The sequence below is a fragment of the Corvus moneduloides genome, chromosome 28, assembly GCF_009650955.1.
Source record: "Corvus moneduloides isolate bCorMon1 chromosome 28, bCorMon1.pri, whole genome shotgun sequence".
Taxonomy (NCBI): Eukaryota; Metazoa; Chordata; class Aves; order Passeriformes; family Corvidae; genus Corvus; species Corvus moneduloides.
Window position 1 is genome coordinate 743,645 of NC_045503.1, and position 19,426 is coordinate 763,070.

At 56.4% G+C, this 19,426-nt stretch overlaps 2 protein-coding genes across 7 annotated transcripts; both read left to right on the top strand.

Moving 5' to 3' along the window:
• The first annotated feature begins 399 nt into the window (after positions 1 to 399).
• Positions 400 to 15,969, top strand: MATK (megakaryocyte-associated tyrosine kinase). Of its 6 annotated transcripts, XM_032092890.1 has the most exons (14): positions 406 to 530; positions 671 to 703; positions 11,455 to 11,511; positions 11,725 to 11,838; positions 11,982 to 12,097; positions 12,443 to 12,662; positions 13,539 to 13,632; positions 13,724 to 13,789; positions 13,943 to 14,042; positions 14,130 to 14,214; positions 14,392 to 14,465; positions 14,568 to 14,773; positions 15,095 to 15,181; positions 15,305 to 15,969. In XM_032092890.1, the coding sequence occupies exons 3-14, from the start codon at positions 11,503 to 11,505 to the stop codon at positions 15,517 to 15,519; spliced, it is 1,386 nt and encodes a 461-aa protein (XP_031948781.1). In that variant the 5' UTR covers positions 406 to 530; positions 671 to 703; positions 11,455 to 11,502; the 3' UTR covers positions 15,520 to 15,969. The 6 variants fall into 6 exon arrangements, with proteins under 6 accessions (XP_031948785.1, XP_031948780.1, XP_031948781.1 ...); XM_032092889.1 differs by lacking the exon at positions 11,455 to 11,511 and having other exon boundaries at positions 405 to 530; XM_032092892.1 differs by lacking the exon at positions 11,455 to 11,511 and having other exon boundaries at positions 408 to 530; positions 14,568 to 14,763.
• Positions 15,970 to 16,064: 95 nt separating this feature from the next.
• LOC116436028 (complexin-3-like) lies at positions 16,065 to 18,483 on the top strand. The gene is made up of 3 exons (XM_032092897.1): positions 16,065 to 16,934; positions 17,551 to 17,638; positions 17,957 to 18,483. Exons 1-3 carry the CDS (start codon positions 16,780 to 16,782, stop codon positions 18,170 to 18,172), a joined length of 459 nt encoding a protein of 152 aa, XP_031948788.1. The 5' UTR covers positions 16,065 to 16,779; the 3' UTR covers positions 18,173 to 18,483.
• The last annotated feature ends 943 nt before the right edge of the window (positions 18,484 to 19,426 follow it).

Sequence of the window (19,426 nt, forward strand, 5' to 3'; positions counted from 1 at the left end):
GTGCCTAAATGGGCTCCAGGAGAGCTGGAGAGGAAGTTCAGACAAGGGCCTGGAGGGCCAGGACCCAGGGAATGGCTTCCCAGTGCCAGAGGGCAGGGCTGGATGGGATCTTGGGCAGGAATTGTTCCCTGGGAGGGTGGGCAGGCCCTGGCACAGGGTGCCCAGAGCAGCTGGGGCTGCCCCTGGATCCCTGGCAGTGTCCAAGGCCAGGCTGGACATTGGGGCTTGGAGCAGCCTGGGACAGTGGGAGGTGTCCCTGCCCATGGCAGGGTGTGGAATAAGATGAGCTTTAAGATCCCTTCCAACCCCAACCATTCTGGGATTCTGTGATTCTATGGATTTGTCAGAACTGTATTTCCAGCCCCAGGCACTCCCACTTGACTTCTACAAAGCTCATGTTGCTTTTCGGAACACTCACAGTTGTTATTTATAGAAAAGCTTTTAAGGGAAGTCTCAGATGCTGTAACTGTGGGCTCATTCCAGAGAATCTAAAGCTCAGTTGATCGGCTTCTCACATTTTCTTACTTCAGGTAAAGCAAGATTCCAGAATTATTTAAATTGTTTTTAAACATGTTTTTAATTCTTTGCTGCTGATGTTTGCTGTTAAAAACCTGACTGCAATATATTTATTTTTGTGATGGGTTTCCTTTCTCATCTCTTGCATTGACAGATGAACCTGGACTGCAAGATCCCTGTTAGGAAGGTAAGTTGGATGCTTTAGAGACTGTAAGCTGCCAGGAACTCTTTACTGTAGAAGAAGGAATTTTTCCCTGTGAGGGTGGGGAGGCCCTGTCACAGGTTTCCCAGAGCAGCTGTGGCTGCCCCTGGATCCCTGGAAGTGTTTCAGGCCAGGCTGGATGAGGCTTGGAGCAGCCTGGGACAGTGGAAGGTGTCCCTGCCCATGGCAGGGGTGGAATGGGATGGGCTTTAAGGTCCCTCCCAACCCAAATCATTCTGGGATTCAGTGAATCTGTAATGAAATGATGCACAGGTAGACAAGAGTGGTTAATACCAGTTTGCTGAATGTCCCTGACAGTGAGATACTGAAGATTCTCACTGCAATTAACACTTCTAAACTACTGAGAGATCTGGACTACATTTTCTTTTTTATTTTACTTCTATAATTAGTAACACGAGAAATTGTTTTGGTGTTGCTCAGATTTAAGTAAAGGGATTCATCAAAGTGAGAGGAGCATAAGACCATAGAAAATCCTGTGTTGGAATGAACCCACAGGGATCATCAGTGCAGCCCCTGGCCCTGCACAGACACCCCAACAACCCCAGCCTGGGCATCCCTGGCAGCGCTGTCCAAACGCTCCTGCAGCTCTGGCAGCCTCGGGGCCGGGCCCATTCCCTGGGGAGCCTGGGCAGTGCCCAGCAGCCTCGGGGGGAAGAACCTTTCCCTGAGATCCATCCCAGCCTGGGATGGATGGAGGGTCCTGGTTAAGCTGGTTCTCCACACTGACAGTGTGAGGTTGGGGTGTCCCACCAAATGAGAGTCCTACTGTCTATAAATGAAATGCTTCTTGTCCTCAGTGTTTCTGCGTGCCATTGACTCCTCTGTCCCGTTTTTTATTGCCTATGTGGAAAACCACAGAATTTATTGTAGCACATGAAAATTGTACAGTGCATGACTCAAGCCCTCTCCCATCCTGTTTGCTCAGTCGTTCTTGGTTTGATACGCAGCAGGAAAGGTCATTTACATGTAATTACTTTTTTTCATTAACAGTTGCAATTTTCTTGACTGTGCAATGAGAGCATTGACTTTCTTGATCAATACCAAATAAGCAAACATTAAAACCCTACAGTTACTCAAGTTAAATACGATGACAGAGAACCCAGTTTGAGATTAAATTAAAATTGCCGTAGCCAGTCTTGCCTGAAACTTCTGTGGCTCAGGTTGATGAAGAAGGCTTCAGCTTGGACACCAAATTCTTGGTTTCGTATTTTCAAATGAGCTTTAGGTGAGGTTTTGCAATATAAGCTTAATTTCTGTGCATGGTGTAGTGGTGGTGATTAACTTCTAAATAACTTAAAATTCCACCTTCCATAGTGTGTGGGAAGAACTGCAGCTTTCTGTGTATTTATTCCACATAGCTGCCTTCATTTCAGTTGGGTTGTTACCATTTTATCTCCTTCTTCTCCTGGAATGGTTTAAAAATGCTGGCTTTGAGGGGATCAGGGGACTTGAAATCTTGAAAGAATATATTTAATGCACACAGTAAAAAGAAGAAAGACAGGTAGAAGAGCAGAGGGTGAAGGAGGTGGAAAAAATTACAAACAGGGGACTTGAAATCTTGAAAGAATATATTTAATGCACACAGTAAAAAGAAGAGAGACAGGTAGAAGAGCAGAGGGTGAAGGAGGTGGAAAAAATTACAAACAAGAGATGCTGCATAGTAATCATATTATGTGTATGAAATAATGCTCATATGATTGCAATTTTTGCCTGTAAAGAAGTCCTGGGTTAGTCTGATATCTTGCATTTTAAATAGTCCATTGCAGGTAGTTTTGTTGTACTATAATTCTCCAAAATCATACACCCCCTGATGAGACAATGGAGCCAGGTGGAGGTTGGTCTCTTTCCCAGGTAACAAATGACAGGACGAGAGGAAACGGCCTCAAGTTGCATCAGGGAAGGTCTGGGTTGGGTATAGGGGAAAACTTCTTCATGGAAATGGTGGTCAGGCACTGGCACAGGCTGCCCAGGACAGTGGTGGAGTCACCATCCCTGGAAGTGTTCAAACGACGTGAGGATGTGGCACCTAGGGACATGGGTTTGTGGTGAACGTGGAGGTGGTGCTGGGCTGACTGTTGGACTTGATGATCCTGGAGGTCTTTTCCCACCTCAGTGATTCTGTGATTCCATAATCACTACAGAAATTGCACTGTTGTATAAGAGTTGAGTTGCCTCTAGCAACAGTTCCTTTCCTTCTGTTATGTTTCCTTCCCTCCCACTCCTTGCTCTAGAAGAAACTCTTCCCACAGCAAAACATATAGAGAGATATATTAAAGAAAAAAAGAAATAAATCCCACCCACGCTCTGGTATCATGTGTATCCTTTAAACATTTTATCACTTTAGACTTCTGCCCTCTGGCCTGAAGTGCCTGAAGCTGCCAGGTTTTGTTGTGTGGGTTTGGGGTTTTCCCCCACCCTTTGGAGCAGGGATCCTGGGCTCCAGGGGCTGCTGTTTGGGAGCAGCAGTGTACAGAGTAGTGCAGACATACGGAGACACTTCCTTCTCAGTGGTTTTGAACAAAGGTGACCGAGCTGTAATGTGGCTTTGGTGCTGTCATAGTGGTACCTGGAAAAAGAGTGCAATGGAGACAACCAGAGGTGGACACTGGATGTTGGATGTGACACCACCAGACAGGAAGAAAATTGCCATAGGCTTCGGCTTCATGTATTTGCTGAAGGCTGGGAGAGCTGGGGGTGTTTAGCCTGGGGAAGGGAAGGTTCTGGGGAGACCTCAGAGCCCCTTTCAGGGCTTAAAGGGGCTCCAAGAAAGCTGGAGAGGGACTTGGGACAAGGGTCTGAAGGGACAGGACAAGGGGGAATGGCCTCCACTGCCAGAGGGCAGGGCTAGATGGGAAGGAATTCTTGGCTGCACAGGTTGGCCAGAGCAGCTGTGGCTGGCTGTCTGGGTTTGAAAGACAGGTGTCTGCTAAGGAAGGCAGAAGTCTCCCTTGGAATGGCAGATGCAACCCCTTTCCCTCTGAGTTATTATAATTTTTAAATCAAGGGGGCTTTTAGGCAAAGATGTGGGAAATAGGAATAACAGTTCTTTACTATCATATATCTCTATGTGTATAACCAGTCAAACAAACAGCAATAACTCTGGCAGTAACAGCGAACAATCCCAAACCCAGTCCCAGCCTTCTCGGCTGTCGGGCCCTTTCCCCTCGGGTGCAGTTCCGCTCGCAGCCGGCAGGGGCGCTGGCGGCTCCCGGTGAGCAGGGCAGGTGCGATGGTTCCCCCGCGGCTGCAGGGGGCGCTCCGGAGCGAGCTCGGGGAGCACGCGGCACCGGTGCCCCGGGATCCCGGGAAGGGATGGGACAAAGGCTTCACAAACCCTGGGCAGCCGATCCCGGTGTCCGGCCGGACCCTCGGGAACAGCAGGCTGGAGCGGCAGGGACGAGCACAAATCCCGGGTGGCAGACGAGATGTATCCAAACTGCGGTGGGAACCCCCCGGAGGTCTGGGCAGGCAGGGTGAGCAGGGCTACAACGCAGCGAAGGCTCGAAACAACGGCAGGGGCAGGGCGGCCACGGCCCAGCTCCCAGCGGGGCAGGGAAGGTGGGCTTGGGATCGCGGGGTTTCTCTGGCAGAAGGAAAAGCAGCCAGTGAAAAAGCCTCCCTCTCCACCCAAATGCCAGGGACCGACTGACCGCACACCCAGGTGAAACAAAAGAGCAGCCAGATGCACCCCACCCCAATGGCTAGCTCTTTTGTTTTTCTGAAGTACCCAGCAATTTGCCCCCTAGCAACACGTATGGGGAAAATTCCTTTAACAGAAAAAAACAAACCAGGAGAGCTCCTAAAACTCCAACACTGTCCCACCCCTGGAAGTGCTCAAGGCCAGGTTGGACAGGTCTTGGAGCAATGTGGTCTAGTGGAAGGTTTCCCTGCCCATGGCAGGGGGTGGGACTGGATAATCTTTAAGGTCCCTCCCAACCAAAACCATTGTGGAACACTGTGATTCTTCATTTAAAACTCAGTTTCAAATCACTTTTCACATTCCTTCAGGCTTTTTGGAGTATTTTGAATGGCTTTTTAGAACTTCCTGAAGAACATTATTTCTGTGTTGTTTATTGTCAAATGAAGCTGTTTCTTCTTTAAGTACATTTCTGGGGGGTGTAAAGAAGGTTCTGTTTAAATATTCTGGGATAAAGGTCATAAGCCATACAGAAATATATATTTGGAGAGGGATGTATTTCAAAGCTTTCATAGATGTTGACATAGATGCATTGTTTTATAGAATCAGAATCCCAGAATGGTTTGGGCTGGAAGGGACCTTAAAGCTCATCCAGTTCCACTCCCTGGACAGGAACACCTTCCACTATCCCAGAGTGCTCCAAGCCCCATCCAACCTGGCCTTGGACACTTCCAGGGATGGGGCAGCCACAGCTGCTATGGGCACCCTGTGCCAGGGCCTCACCACCCTCATAACCAAAAATATTTCTTCCTCATATCCCGTTAAAACCCACCCTCCTTCAGTTTAAAGCCTTTCCCCCTTGTCCCATCGCTACATGACCGCTGTATGAACTAACCCAGTGCAGCATGTTCTGAGCTCTGCTGGAGCTGGTGCTGTCCCCCTGTACACTCAGTGCTACCATAACCTCGTGCCTTGATTGGGATCTTCATTTTGCCATCCAGTTATCATCCCCTGTTATTGGTAAATCAGAAAAATTGGGAAGTGTTGAAATATCATGAGTATTTTCTACCCTGACCTTAGTCAGATCAAAAGAGGATGAAAAAGTACATCTGCTGCAAAAAGCTTTCCTCATTAGAAATTAGGAAGTACAGCCATTGGATACTGCCAAGTGCTGCTAGTAATGGGAGCCAAGTTATGATACTAAGTACTAAAGATTTTAACTGATGGAGCAGTCCCCGTTCAGGGCAAGTGACACAGATGCCTGAAAAAACCAAGAATCAGATGTGGGACGAGCCTCCGAGTGCTGCACATCCCCCCCAGACAGATGCAACACACCAGCATGGACACTGCAGCCAAGGCCTGAGGTGTCCCTATGAAAGAGCTGCCCTGACATCGGGGCTGGGTGTCACCAACTCACATGTTCAGCTGCAGCTGAGCATCTTCCACTTGTCCCTTGAGCATGCTCAGGCTCTGCTTTCTTGCTGGGGCAGAGATTTGGGCACTGTTATTTGCTCTGCACAAGTTTAGGGAAAATACCTCTTCTGTCAACACTGTTCTGTGGGGCTGCTGGGGACAGAGGGGAATCGCTCCTGGAGGCATCAGTCGGGCTCCTGGTGATGCAGAGAGAAAGATGCAGGTGCACAGGAGCACCTGAACCAGTGCTGGGCACAGCCACTCACAGAAGGGTGAGCTTAAGGCATCACCTAAAGCTTGTTCAGAGTGAAAGACCCTTTCAAATGATCCTCTCTTCAAATGAACCAACAATTACCTGCACAGCTGCCTCCAATTCTGTGGCCCCCAATACCAAAAGGAGGTGGAGCTGCTGGAGCCACTCCAGAGGAGGCTATGGAGCTGCTCCCAGGGCTGTAGCCCCTCTGCTCTGGAGCCAGGCTGGGAGAGCTGGCGGTGCTGACCTGGAGAGGAGAAGGCTCCAGGGAGAGCTCAGAGCCCCTTGCAGGTCCTAAAGGGGCTCCAGGAGAGCTGGAGAGGGACTGGGGACAAGGCATGGAGGGCCAGGACCCAGGGAATGGCTTCCCAGTGCCAGAGGGCAGGGCTGGATGGGATCTTGGGCAGGAATTGTTCCCTGGGAGGGTGGGCAGGCCCTGGCCCAGGGTGCCCAGAGCAGCTGGGGCTGCCCCTGGATCCCTGGCAGTGCCCAAGGCCAGGCTGGACATTGGGGCTGGGAGCAGCCTGGGACAGTGGAAGGTGTCCCTGCCCATGGCAGGTGTTTAGGAAGGAATGATATTCAAGGTCTCTTCCAACCTCGTCCATTCTGGGATTCTGTGATTCTATATTTCTGGGTAGAAATATAAGTCTGCTGTGATAAAGCAAAAATTTATAAATAATATGATAAAATGATGTTTTATCATCATTTAGCATGTTTTAACTCAGTGATGTTCCCTTTAAATGCTGGAGATTGGATGTCAAAGACATGTCTGCTCTTATGACTTATTGTCAGTTCTGGTTCCCTTTTAGAAGGTTTGAAATGCAGGGTATTTTCTCAGGCTGGAAGGTACATTTCTGGTGAATCCAATGGTATTGTCCGAGTGGACTGAAAGGGGTTGAGTTGGCAAAAGAGAGCCTATGGGTTTGGGATTGCTAATGCCCAGATCTTGCAGAGATGACAGGAGCTGGTTTTTCTGTACAAAATGTGTGCTGTTCCTGATGAATATTGTTGCCCATCTCTCCACCTCCAAACTCTGCTCCTTTGGATAACTTTCATTTTGCCAGGAATGGCTCCATAGGATGTTGGGCCTTGCTCTCCCTGGCCCAAATGCAGGACACCAGGAGGAGGACTGGCAAGTAGGCAAAGCCTCAGCCTAGAATGTGAGACAAACATTCCCATACTATTGCCCATAGTGACTTGGGAAGGGCTGCACAGTCCCGATGTTTCGGCTCTGTAGCTTCTGGAGGGACCCGGGCACGCGGTGGTTCAGCTGTACCCACCGAGCTGGGCATTGTCTTTGCTGCTCTGGAGAAGGGAGCAGGCAGTGCTGAGGTTCCGTGTGTTAAAGGCTCAGGCTCTGGCTGGGTGGCAGGTACCAGCGTGTAAAGGGGACACCAGCTCAGGCAGAAGCAAGTGGGAACCTCTGCTGGCTGTGCAGCAGGACAGGGAAAGCCCATCCATTACATCTGAGGGGTGGTTCCCTGTGTGTGATGCCGGAGTTCTTCAGCCCATGGTCACGTCTGTAACAACGGCCGGATGTGGCAAAACCCAAAAGTACAAAACATTTCTGTTTGTCACAGAGAGCCTTGTGCAGATCCTGGGAGTGCAGCGTAGGGCTGTAAGGATGAACTTGTGTGTTTTTCTCCAGCCTGAACAGACCAGGTTTCTAAGGATCCATCCCTACAAATACAGGGAATAATGCAAGGAGTACTCCTGGGGAAACCCGCCCCAAGAATCCTATGAACAGTCTGGCTTGAATGGCTTGGGGAAGTTGTTTGTGGAGGTTGTTTCAGGAGCAGGACCTGAAAGTACCAGCTGGTTTGGACTAGTTTTCTTCTACACTGCCTTTGCCCTTGAATTGCCAGTGTTTTCTGAAGGCTTAAACGTTATTTTATTAATTTTTTTTTTAAAGTACACCCAAAAAGATCCCAAGACCCCTGAATGAAGTCTGGTGTTTGCCTACAACTGCATTTTCTTCTTTTTCACCATTTTGCTCAGAATATTGGAAGTGCTGAACATGAGTGCAGAACTGGTGTCTGGTTTTCTGGCTGGGATGTTGAACTGCGGAGGAGGTTATTCCCTCCCGACTCGTTGCGGATGCTGCAGGATACAGATAAGCTGGTTCTGTTTGACAGTGGTGCTCAGTTAAAGGTTTCTCTGCCATTGCCTGTCCCAACCCACGATGCCTCTGGGTTGTCACCCCCAGTGGAACAGGGAGGGGTGGCCGTGCTCCCAGATCAACCTGCCCTGAGGCTCAAAGAGTTGATGCTGAGACAGGATTACACTGGGAGATCCCTGGTCCCAGCTCTTCCTCTCCTGAGACTCAGCCTCCCTGGAGAGCTGTTGCCACCACAGGCACCCACTCCATGGTCACTGCTCTGGCCAGGCCAGCAGTGGTGACAGCACTGTCCCTGTTTGCAGGGGGATACTGATTCCCCCACAGTGCCACAGGGAACAGGATCTGGTGAGCTCCAGTTCCCTTCTAGCAGGGGTGTGTAACTGTGCCCTCAAAGGGCAGAAGTTGCTCTAAGTGTTGTCAAATAATGAGTCATTTCTGATGGAGGTTGGAGGGCGCAGGCGGTGCTGCCACAGGGACCGCCCGGACGCTGCATCACAGCCTCATCAGCAGAGAAATCAGGAAATTGGGCCCCGGCTCTGGCTGGGAACTACCCTTGAACGTAGAGCTTGGCTCTGTGTAGGAAAGAGACTCTCCAGGAGTTCAGGAATCCGTGTCCAGGCTCAGCTGTGAGCTTCCCCTGACATCGCTGCCCCCAGCCCCACATGGCCACCAGTGAGAGGTAAGAGGGAGGTCAGAGAGGTGCCGCGGGCAGGTGAGGTGTCCTCCTGTCCACTCTGGCAGCAGGGAGGGGCGGGCGCGGTGGGCAGTGGGGGAAAGCCCAGGTGTCACCCGTTTCCCAGCAGAGGAGCTGTAGCTGCCCTTTGTCCGAGTGGCAGCCAGTGCAGCCGGGGGTCTGTGTTCCGGAGGGGAGGGCACAGTGTGTCGGCTCCACCGCAGCCAGAGGTGCAGCCCCCGCAGGCGGTGTCCCCTCCTGTCACGGTGCTGTCAGGTCTGGCACCTCCTCGGCCGGGGTAACTCTGTGCACTGGGAATAAGCCTGAGCTCTCCAGTCCAGGGTCGGGACAGCTCTACCAGCCCCCACCATGTTTCTGTGCTTCTCAACCTCATTGCAATTACTCAGGTTTACCAATCCATAAAAGTACAGAACAGCCCCAAAACAAAGAAGGGGGCAAATATCTCCGCTCAGGCTTTCTGCCTGCACACTCTGCTTGTGGGAACATTCATTCCAGTGATGGGAACCTCACGGATCAAACACCTCCAGGAACGAAGAGCTGCTTTAGGACAAGGCATGTGAGTGTCAGCAGGAGGGAGGTGATTCACAGCCGTCCCTGCTGGTGCCTGGGCGAGGCACTGGCTGGTGTCCAGGCTCTGCCAGCAGCAGGTGTTCATGTGGGGGTGCGTGTCCAGCACCCCAAGCCCCAGGGCTAGCTGGGCAGAGGAGAAGCTCTTCCCACTGGTACTCGAGTGGAGGATCTGTCCCTTCCCTGTCCACCTGCTGTCTGCACACGGGGGCACGACTGACCAAACAGTTGCTGCTTTTCACCCAAAATTTCTGTCCTGGAGCAGCAGAAAATGAGGGACAGTTGTCGGAGCTGCCATCAGCCCCCCTGGCTCAGCCAGCACATCCCTCCTCGGACCAGGATGTACCACGGCAGGGGTATGGAGTGGGCCCTGTTCTGAAGCTCTGTGTCCATGAGGTCCTCACCATCCTGGAAATGATCTGAGCTGCACCCAGTCACGTCAGCCTTTGGCTGTGCCTGCTGGGGAACAAGCACACAGTGACTGCCTTTGCATCCCCAACTTCACCAAGACAGTCTGTGTGCCATGGCTGGGCTGCGGGGCGAGGGGATGGCAGTGCTGGCTAACGATGGCTTTGTAGAGACAAAACTGCTGCTGCCTTCTGATGCTAACCTTGTAGCAGCTGCAATTGTCCCTGTTTTGTTGTCGTGGATAGGGACTGGCATAATCAGATAATCCTTGGATCTGCACTGCCACAGAGATGAGTTTACCACCAGTGATGCAGAGGAGTGATTGTGACTCACCCTCCAAAGGAGGAATGGAGCAAAGTCATCTCTGCTCCAAGGAGCTCATCCCACAGCGTGGGCAGCAGGGCAGGGGGGGATTCTGCCCCTCTGTTCTGCTTTGATTAGACCCCACCTGCACAGCTGCCTCCAGCTCTGAGACCTCCAATATCAGGAGCACGTGGAGCTGCTGGAGTGAGTCCAGAGGAGACCACAGAGATGCTCTGAGGGCTGGAGCCCCTCTGCTCTGGGGGTGCTGACCTGGAGAGGAGAAGGCTCCAGGGAGAGCTCAGAGCCCCTTGCAGGTCCTAAAGGGGCTCCAGGAGAGCTGCAGAGGGACTGGGGACAAGGCATGGAGGGCCAGGACGCAGGGAATGGCTTCCCAGTGCCAGAGGGCAGGGCTGGATGGGATCTTGGGCAGGAATTGTTCCCTGGGAGGGTGGGCAGGCCCTGGCCCAGGGTGCCCAGAGCAGCTGGGGCTGCCCCTGGATCCCTGGCAGTGTCCAAGGCCAGGCTGGACATTGGGGCTTGGAGCAGCCTGGGATAGTGGAATGTGTCCCTGCCCACAGCACGGGGTGGGAATGAGATGAGATTTAAGGTCCCTCCCAAACCAAACCATTCTGGGATTCTATGATCCTCCCAAGGAGGTGACAGTGGGGATGAAGGACTCCAGGAGGAAAAGACCCTTTTTAAAAAGAATTTTAAATTGCAGCGTTGTCATATGCATCACAGCATGACCAGTTGGTGTCAAGGGCAGCACAGGGACATTGTGCAATCATCCCACAGCCAGTGCATGTGACAGTCCCACCTCAGCCCAGCCTTGCCTGTCAGTGTCCCTGCTGCCAGGCAGCCCCCGCATCAGCCCTGCTGCGTCCCACATCATCAGGGCCATGGCTGGTGCCTCTTGTGGCCCTGGTGACTCGGAGCTCCTGAAAGAGGAGGTGAAAAAGCAAGTTCCTGGTAAAACCACATTACTTCCCCACAGCTGTGGTGCTGGGTTCCTGCTGTGCCAGCAGAGCTGGTGGGAGCTGGGGCCCCTCTTTGGTGGCAGAGGCAGAGAGCAGGAGTGCTGGGTCCTGCTCCCATCTGTGTGTGGGACAGGAGTGTCCCCAGGACACAGCTGGCACAGGCAGGGTTCACAGCCTGCTCTAAGCCTTTTCCTCCATCCTGTGTGCGAGGCTGCATGAGGGGCAGGAGCTGTGCTGGCCAGGGGAGCCTGTGGGACAGCAGCAGTGGCCTGGGACAGCAGCCATGACCTGGAACAAGCCAGCTCAGCCCTGTCCCGCCACAGCCCCTTTGGTTTCTTCTGCAGGTGGCAGCAGGAGAGGACAGGGAGTCCCTGATGCGCTGACGGTTGGCCATGTCCGGGGTGAGCGGGGCTGCACAGGGACACCAGCAATTCCAGCTGACACCGGGGTGACGTGTGCCCCCAGGACCGAAGTGGGGTGGAGGAGGGCTCATGCCCAGTGCCCCTGGTCCTCAGCCAGGGTTTCCGATGGTCCTTGGGGCTGGCCCTGGTGCCTGTGGGAAGCAGAGGGGTCCAGCTCTCGCTGTCCCTACTGATGCCACCTTCTCCTTGCAGAAGCACTGGCCCCCCGGGACACAGTGTGTCACCAAGCATGACCACACCAAGCCCAAGCCCCGGGAGCTGGCCTTCCGCAAGGGTGACATGGTCACCATCATCGAGGCCGTGGAGGTGAGACCTGTGGGTGCTCAGGTACACACTGCGCTGAGAGGGCACAGCCAGAATGGGACTCTGGTGCCATCAGCTCAGCTGCCAGAGCCAGTCCCTCCCTTCCCCCCCTTCCTTCCCTTGCTCTGAGACCCTCTCGTCCCCAGGGCAAAGGCTGGTACCGCGTCAGGCACAACGAGACGGGGCAGGAGGGGCTGCTGGCAGCCAGCGCACTGCGGGAGCGTGGGGCCATCCGCGCCGACCCCAAACTCAGCCTGATGCCGTGAGTACAGCTGGGGAGACTGGGGGGACCCAGGGGGCCCAGCTGAGCCCCTGGGAGCTGCAACAACAGATGAGTCCAGTGTGTTCCCCCCATCCATGTTTTGGGTGGGCAGCTGGGGACGGAGCATCCCATGTCCATGCCCTGTGATGGAGGGATTTGCTGGGGCCAGTACCTGGCTTTAAAGACCCCTGGTTGCGCCCACCCGCCTTGGATGGACCTGATGGAGAGGGGTTTCATGCAGTGGGGTCTGTGTAGCTTTGGCAGGGGCTCTGCCTTCCCCATCTCGCTGCTGCCCCTGGGGGAAGCAGCCTGGCTCAGCCCCCTCTCCAATGCCCCTCTCCTCAGCTGGTTCCACGGGAAGATCTCAGGGTTGGAGGCAGTGCAGGAGCTGCAGCCCCCTGAGGATGGGCTGTTCCTGGTGCGTGAGTCTGTCCGGCACCCCGGTGATTACGTGCTGTGCGTGAGCTTCGGCAAGGAGGTGATCCACTACCGCGTGGTGCACGAGGAGAACACGCTCAGCATCGACAGCCAGCAGTACTTCTCCAACCTCATTGACATGATTGAGGTGAGATCCCTGGGCAGAAGAGTCCCAGGGCAGTGCCAGAGAAGGGCAAGGACCTCATGGGCTCGCACAGAGCAGTGGCAGGTCCTGTTGTCCTTGTCCTGCTCTGTGTGGTTTCCATTGGTGTTTGTTACCTGGTGTAATTCTCAATCTCCATCAAAGGCTCGTGATTCCCACTCTGTTTGGAGTGCAATGGGCAGATCTGGGATATCCCAAGGATGTCTCTGCAGCCAGTCCCTGGCCAAGGGCCACATCCCTATCCCTGCTTATTCAGTGCTTCACACAGCAGGAAGACCCTGGTGGCCTCTGCCTCCCCTGGACTTTGAGGCATTTTACTGTGTCTCCCTCCACTCAAAGCCCCCTCTCACCTGCTGACCCCACAGAGCTCCCAGGCTGTTGTGTGAGCTCTCGCCCTTCCAGTGAGTTTTTCCTGGTGGTCCATCCTCACCGTGTCTCCTCTCCAGGGAGTTGCACTCTCATGTTTTCCTTTTAGACACAACTACTTTTGGGTGGCTGCTTTCCCTTCTCAGCTGCCCCAGCCCCACTTTAAAGCTCCGAAGGTTGTCCTGTCCCATCCCATCCTGTCCCATCTTGTCCCATCCTGTCTGGCTGCTTCTGCTCCCATCACCTCTGCAAACTGCCCTCAGCTGCTGCAGCACCTGCCGTGGTTCAACCCCACCAGTAGCATCCTGTATCCCCTGTGGTCCATCCTGGTGTTCCTCTGGCTGTGCCCCGAGGAGAGCAAGGCAGAGACATGGGCTGCCCTCGAGGGTGGCGATGGTGGGGTCTTGTGGAGCATCCCAAAGCTGTTCCCTGGACTCACACCCCAAACCTGAGGGTAAGAGGTGGCATCACCTCCATCTGTTCATCCCTTGGCAGCATTACATGAATGAGCAGGGAGCCATCTGCACCAAGCTGGTGAAGCCCAAACCAAAATCTGGGATGAAGTCAGCTGAGGAAGAGTTGGCCAAAGGTAGGGGTGGAGCGAGGGGGCTGTGGTCTGCGTTTTAGGGACAAGGCCCCACTGGTGGCCCCTGCTAACCTGCCCTTGTGCCCATGCCCAGCTGGCTGGCTGCTGAACCTGAAGCACCTCACGCTGGGAGACCGCATTGGGCAAGGCGAGTTCGGAGGTAGGTGAGAGGATGGGGCTGGAGGCTCCCCAGCTGCAGCTTCCCCAGATGGCACCCTCTGATCCCTCTCCCCACCTCTTGGCATGGGGGGCTCAGCCTGGGGTCCAGGAGACCAGGTGTGGGGCTCAGCCTGACTCTCCCGTGCTCTCCCAGATGTCCTGCAGGGCGAGTACATGGGGCAGAGGGTGGCTGTGAAGAACATCAAGTGTGATGTGACTGCCCAGGCCTTCCTCGCTGAAACAGCTGCCATGACGTGAGTGCCCCGTGGAGGTGTGGCCCAACCCTGCCTGTGGCCCAGGACGAGCAGGCACCTCCTTGACTTGGATCCCCTCCATTCCAGGAAGGTCCGGCACAAAAACCTTGTGTGTTTGCTGGGAGTGATCCTGCACAATGGCCTCTACATTGTCATGGAGTTCATGAGCAAGGTGAGAGCACCTGGCTGCTCCTCAGCCAGTGGGACCCATCACCACTTGGATTTGGGGACAATATCCCTGTCTAGGGGCTGAGTCATAAAGACGCTGGGCACTGCAGCACCTGCAGAAGGCAAAGTCTTCTGCAGCCCCATCCTGTTGGTCCTGACTCCTTTTATCCTCCTCTGTCAGGGCAACCTGGTGAACTTCCTGCGCACGCGGGGCCGGGCGCTCGTCCCGACCCAGCAGCTCCTCCTGTTCGCCCTGTAAGTCTATCTCTCTCCTCTGGGCTGGAATCCAGGGCTCTGCATCCCCCTGTGCTGCCCCAGGGGACACACAGTGACACAGCTCTGTCTCGGTTGTGGCAGGGATGTGGCTCAAGGCATGGACTACCTTGAGTCCAAGAAGTTGGTGCACCGGGACCTGGCTGCCCGCAACATCCTCATCTCTGAGGAGAACGTGGCCAAAGTGAGCGACTTCGGCTTGGCCCGGGTCAACCCCAAGGGTGCAGATGCCACATTGCTCCCTGTGAAGTGGACGGCACCAGAGGCCCTGAAACACAATGTGAGCGATGGTGAGAGGGAAGGGGCTGGCCAGGGGGTCCTTCCAAAGCATCTCACCCACCCCCTTGGGTTGCCCCTGCTCGTTCCCACTGACCCATCCCTGCCCCGCAGCGGCCTCTGGCACAGTCAGCCCTGCATCTCCCAAAATTCTGTCTCTGTCCTGAGCAGGCATGCAGTGGGAATTGGGGCAGGATGATGGGACTGTGGGATGTTCACACCCTGGGGAGCTGAGGGGGGCAGGGGGCAGTCACTGTCTGTCTTGCCCTCGGGAGGCAATGGGGACCCAGCGCAGCCTCAGCTGGCTTCAGCCTCCCCTTCTCCTGCCGCCACAGAAATTCTCCTCCAAGTCGGATGTGTGGAGCTATGGGATCCTCCTGTGGGAAATCTTTTCCTTTGGACGGGCACCCTACCCCAAGCTGGTGAGCACTGTGCCAGGGAACACCACAGGTTACACCCCACTGGCACTGATGGGACAGGGACATCCCACTGCTCCCTGACCAGAGCAGGGAGGGGGATCCCAGCTGGCTTCTCCATCCTGGCAGGCCCTGAAGGAGGTGACGGAGCTGCTGGAGCAGGGGTACCGCATGGATCCCCCCGAGGGCTGCCCACCCACCATCTATGCCCTGATGAAGAGCTGCTGGGAGTTGGAGCCAGGCAAACGCCCATCCTTCAAGAAACTCACAGAGAAGCTGCAGAAGGAGCTGAAGCACCTGAGGGACATTTGACCTCCATCCTGCTACCAGGACCCAGGACCTGAAGCCCCTGGACCCTCCAGGGTTGGGAGTGGCAGGGCAATAGGGGCCAGGAACAGGATGGCCTGTGGTGCTGCTCTCTCACCCTGTGGAGATGGGGCAGCAGCCTCCCTCCATCCCAGCATGGTCCTTCTACCCACCACACAGCCCAGAGAAGGTTGCCATGGGATCGATCTCCCCTGGCCCACCAGAGTGGGGAGTGCAGACCCTGAGGGAGCCGTGCCCACACCCCGTGTGCTCAGCCCCAGGAGCAGATGCTGCATGTGGGGTCCCTTCAAGCTGCAACACCCAGTGATGGGAGACAGGACTGGACTTCTCCACTCACTGGAGGATGAGACCCCACCCTGGCTCAGCCCTGCTCCAGCACCCAGCCCCACACGGGGATGCTGGCACAGCCAGCTAAACCACATGAATTTGGGCTTTTTGATTAAACCAAAGAAATTAGTTCAACAGCATCTTTAAGCCTCTGGGGTGAAATTAGGCCTATTCCTCACTTGGGGCCTGACAAAGCCCAGTGAAAGGCTTTGGGGGGGGCCAGGAGTTCTGGCCCTCAGAGCCCCCCATGCCATCCAGCCCCTCTCCCGTCAGGGCTCTGTGCAGCAGGGGATTACAGCCTTTTAATCAGAGGCTGTATGGGAATTGTTTGGTATAGATTACAGGCGTGGGGCACATCCCCAGCAGCGGGGAGCCCCCGGTCCCGCAGGCTCCCAAGCAATCTCGAGTCTCGGTGGAGCAGGGATTAGCGGGGGCACGAGGCTGCCGTGCGGGTGGGTGTGCATCCGCCACCGCCTCGTCTGCTGCCAGTCCTTCGACCCTCGATTGAGTTTTTTCAGCTAATCCTCTTGTGTCTCCTCTGTGCTGACTTCCTGCACCTCCAATATCCCCTGTCTGTGTGGTTCTGGGTGCCCACGGCATGGGGCTCTCCCCAGGGCTTGGCCCTGGCCCCATGGGTGCTGTCCCAAATTGGGATCCATGTAATGGGGGGTATTTCAGCCTGACGCAGCATCTGCTGCAGTTTGATGACTCCTTCCACCTCCCCATCACTGTGATGGGGCAGCACTTGCTGTCCCCCTGCACTGTCACTGTTCCCTGCAAGCACCCTTGGGTGCAGCGAAGGGAAGGTCTTTCCACCCTGGCTGTGGCTTCCCCTCCTAATGCCTTAATCCGCCCCTGATCCACAGTGCTCCTGGGGCTGGTCCCACTGACCTTGCAGGCACTGGGACCGGGTGGGCACCTTGGGGCACGAGCTGCCACCACCACCCACCATGGCCTCCTTCTTCACGGCCGCCCTGAAGAGCTTCCAGGGGGGCAAGGACGAGTCACCCAAGGGGGCCCCCAAGGATGACAAGGCAGCTGCACCGCCCAGCGGCGTGGCCCGCGAGGAGTTTGAGGAGTACCAGCGGCAGCTGCTGGAGGAGAAGTAAGGCTTTGCTGGGGCTGGGCGGGTCACTAGGGTCCCCCAACACACCAGAATGAAGATCCCACCCGCTGTGGGCTTTCCCCAGGGTGGCACAGGACAGGGACGGGGAGGCAGCTGGGGCAAGAGAAAGTGCAGAGCAGGTGCCCTTCAGTCTCTCCTCCCCAGCATGGGAGGTCCACAGAGGTGCTGGCACAGGGCTGTGTACCACAGGTGACAAGGGGAACCCCCAGGTGTCAGAGCCCCAGGGTAGTTGCAGCCCAGCACCCTTGGAGCCAAGAGATGCAGGGTCAACAGGGGATTGGATTAAGGTCCCACCTCCCCAGGACTGGGTGCTGTGGGAACCCAGCGGCTCAGCACCAGGGAGATGGGAGGCTGCAGGGGGAGCGAGTCCCTGAAATGGGTGCCCTCATGGCTTCATCACCTCTGAATCTGGGTGCTGGGGCTGGGTGGGCAGGATGTGGCTCCTGCTCCCGGGCCCCCCTTTTTACCCTCTTGTGGGTCTCAGACCTTCTCCTCCCTCCTGCCCTGGACCTGCTCTGCAGAAAGACCAGGGTGATGTCGGGGTGGTCCGGGGGGGGGCTCGGTGAGGGGGGTGATGGTGTGGCACCTGCTGCAGGATCGAGCGGGACAAGGTGTTTGCACGGAGGAAGGCAGAGCGGGCCACGGTGCGGATGCACCTGCGGGATAAGTACCACCTCACCCAGGTAAGAACCAGCCTGTCTGCGGTGGGACCTGGGGGCTCCCCTTGACCCTGCATCACCCGGAGCAGCCCCAGGCCCACGGCTGCCGTGATCCCCTGGATGGGAGGGATTCCTGAAGAGGGCAGCAGACGGCCACTGTCTCCGTCTGGCCATCTGCCGCCCACTGTCCATCCCGCGTCCGAGTGTGGCACTGGACAGTCCTGAAATCCCCCCGTGTCCCCCAGTACCCTGGGACCGGCTGTTCTCTGCCCCTGTCCCCCGCTCCACCGCGGTAGGCGCCGTGTCTGTCCCCACCCGACACCCTCTCCCACCCGCGTGCAGGACGAGCGGGACGATGCCCAGGTGCATGTGGCCGGAGGCGCGGTGGAGCTGCCGCAGGACCTGGCAGCCATGGTGCACAGCGAGGAGGAGGAGGAGGATGGCAGCGCCGGAGCCTTCGCCTTCCTGGCGAAGCTGCGGGAGGTGGAGCTGCCGGCGCTGCGGGACCGCGCGCGGGGCGGCGTGGACCAGGTGAAGGAGAAGTGCGCCCTGATGTAGCAGCGACACCGGCAGCCCCTGTCCGCGGGAGCCACGGCATGCGGAGGCTCCGGATGCCTTTACTTGGGGTGGGGGTCCCAATACACCTGTTGGGCGTGGGTTTTCTTCCCCAAAACCATTCCCAGTTGTTTTCCCAGGGTGTGCTGGGGTGCAGAATGCCTGGGTCCCCTCCAGCCGTTATGGTCAGGTCCCTCTCGTGATGCTCCTGGTGTGAGCCTCCAGTGGGGCAGGTCCCTGACACTGTTACCCCCCGCAGCAGCCCTGGCGCCGTGCACCATTTGGCTCAATAAACACAGTATTTGCCGGCACCATTCTGGTCGTCCTGCCATCTCCCGCGCCCACACAATCCCTGTCCTGGTCGGTGAGGGGACGTGATGACAGCGCTGGAGCCGGGCTATCCCATGTCCCCTGAGCCACCAACCAGCCCAGGATGCTTGGCCACTGGGTCCGTCCCCCCCTTCTGCAGCAGCCCCCAAGCACGGGGGTCAGTAGTCACCCTGGCTATCCCTTGGGGACAGCACTGGGAGGGGGGGTGGAGCATTTACTCCCGTGCTCGAGCATCCTCTGCCAGTGCGGGCAGCAGGGGCATCCCTTTGGCTGGGCCAGGGTGCTCGGCTGCCTCTTGCCTCGCCAGAGACTCTCTCCTGGGCGTTCGGCAGCAGCGCTGGCTTAAATGCCGCCGCGCCGGAAGGCCGGGGGCTGCTGAGATCACTAATACCTGCCTATTTTAGCGAGGTCTAATCTTCCTGAGTCGCCTGTCCCCGAGGACTAAGCTCGCTGAACCCGTGTAAAATGTACGGCCAGCGCTGGCCCCAGCGGTACCTCCCGCCGGAGCCGGAGCCGCCGGGAATCACGCTGTGTGTGCCTGAAAGGAAGGACGCGCTGAGCCGCCTCCGTCCTCCCCACGCCGCTGCCATCTGCTCCGGAAAGGCTGCGGGGACGGCCCCGTCCGGGCTGCCCACGGCCGCGGTGGCCGGGCTGTGAGGGGGCGGCCGGATCCAGCGCAGGTGGGCTGGAAGCTGTGTCACCGAGCTCAGCGCTGGCACCAGAGCCATCGGGCTGAGCCGCCGCGGCTGGAGCACACGGAGCAAGGAGGTCCCTGGATGCACGAGATGCCCAGTTCGCCCTGGAACCCCTCCGGGTACCAGTCCAGGGGCTGGTGGCTGCTGCAGCATCCCAGGGAGCGTGAGACAGGCTCGTCTGGGCCTGACACCGGGCAGCCTCCTGACGTTTGGTGGCACCACTCTGCCTGCC

Excerpts from the sequence above, each read along its gene's own strand:
- MATK (XM_032092889.1), top strand. The coding sequence starts at position 671 with ATGAACCTGGACTGCAAGATCCCTGTTAGGAAG. Across the intron at positions 12,098-12,442 it reads CCCAAACTCAGCCTGATGCC|CTGGTTCCACGGGAAGATCT; the intron begins GTGAGTACAGCT and ends CCCTCTCCTCAG. Across the intron at positions 14,043-14,129 it reads GCTGAAACAGCTGCCATGAC|GAAGGTCCGGCACAAAAACC; the intron begins GTGAGTGCCCCG and ends CCTCCATTCCAG.
- LOC116436028 (XM_032092897.1), top strand. The coding sequence starts at position 16,780 with ATGGCCTCCTTCTTCACGGCCGCCCTGAAGAGCTTCCAGGGGGGCAAG. Across the intron at positions 16,935-17,550 it reads CGGCAGCTGCTGGAGGAGAA|GATCGAGCGGGACAAGGTGT; the intron begins GTAAGGCTTTGC and ends CACCTGCTGCAG. Across the intron at positions 17,639-17,956 it reads ATAAGTACCACCTCACCCAG|GACGAGCGGGACGATGCCCA; the intron begins GTAAGAACCAGC and ends ACCCGCGTGCAG.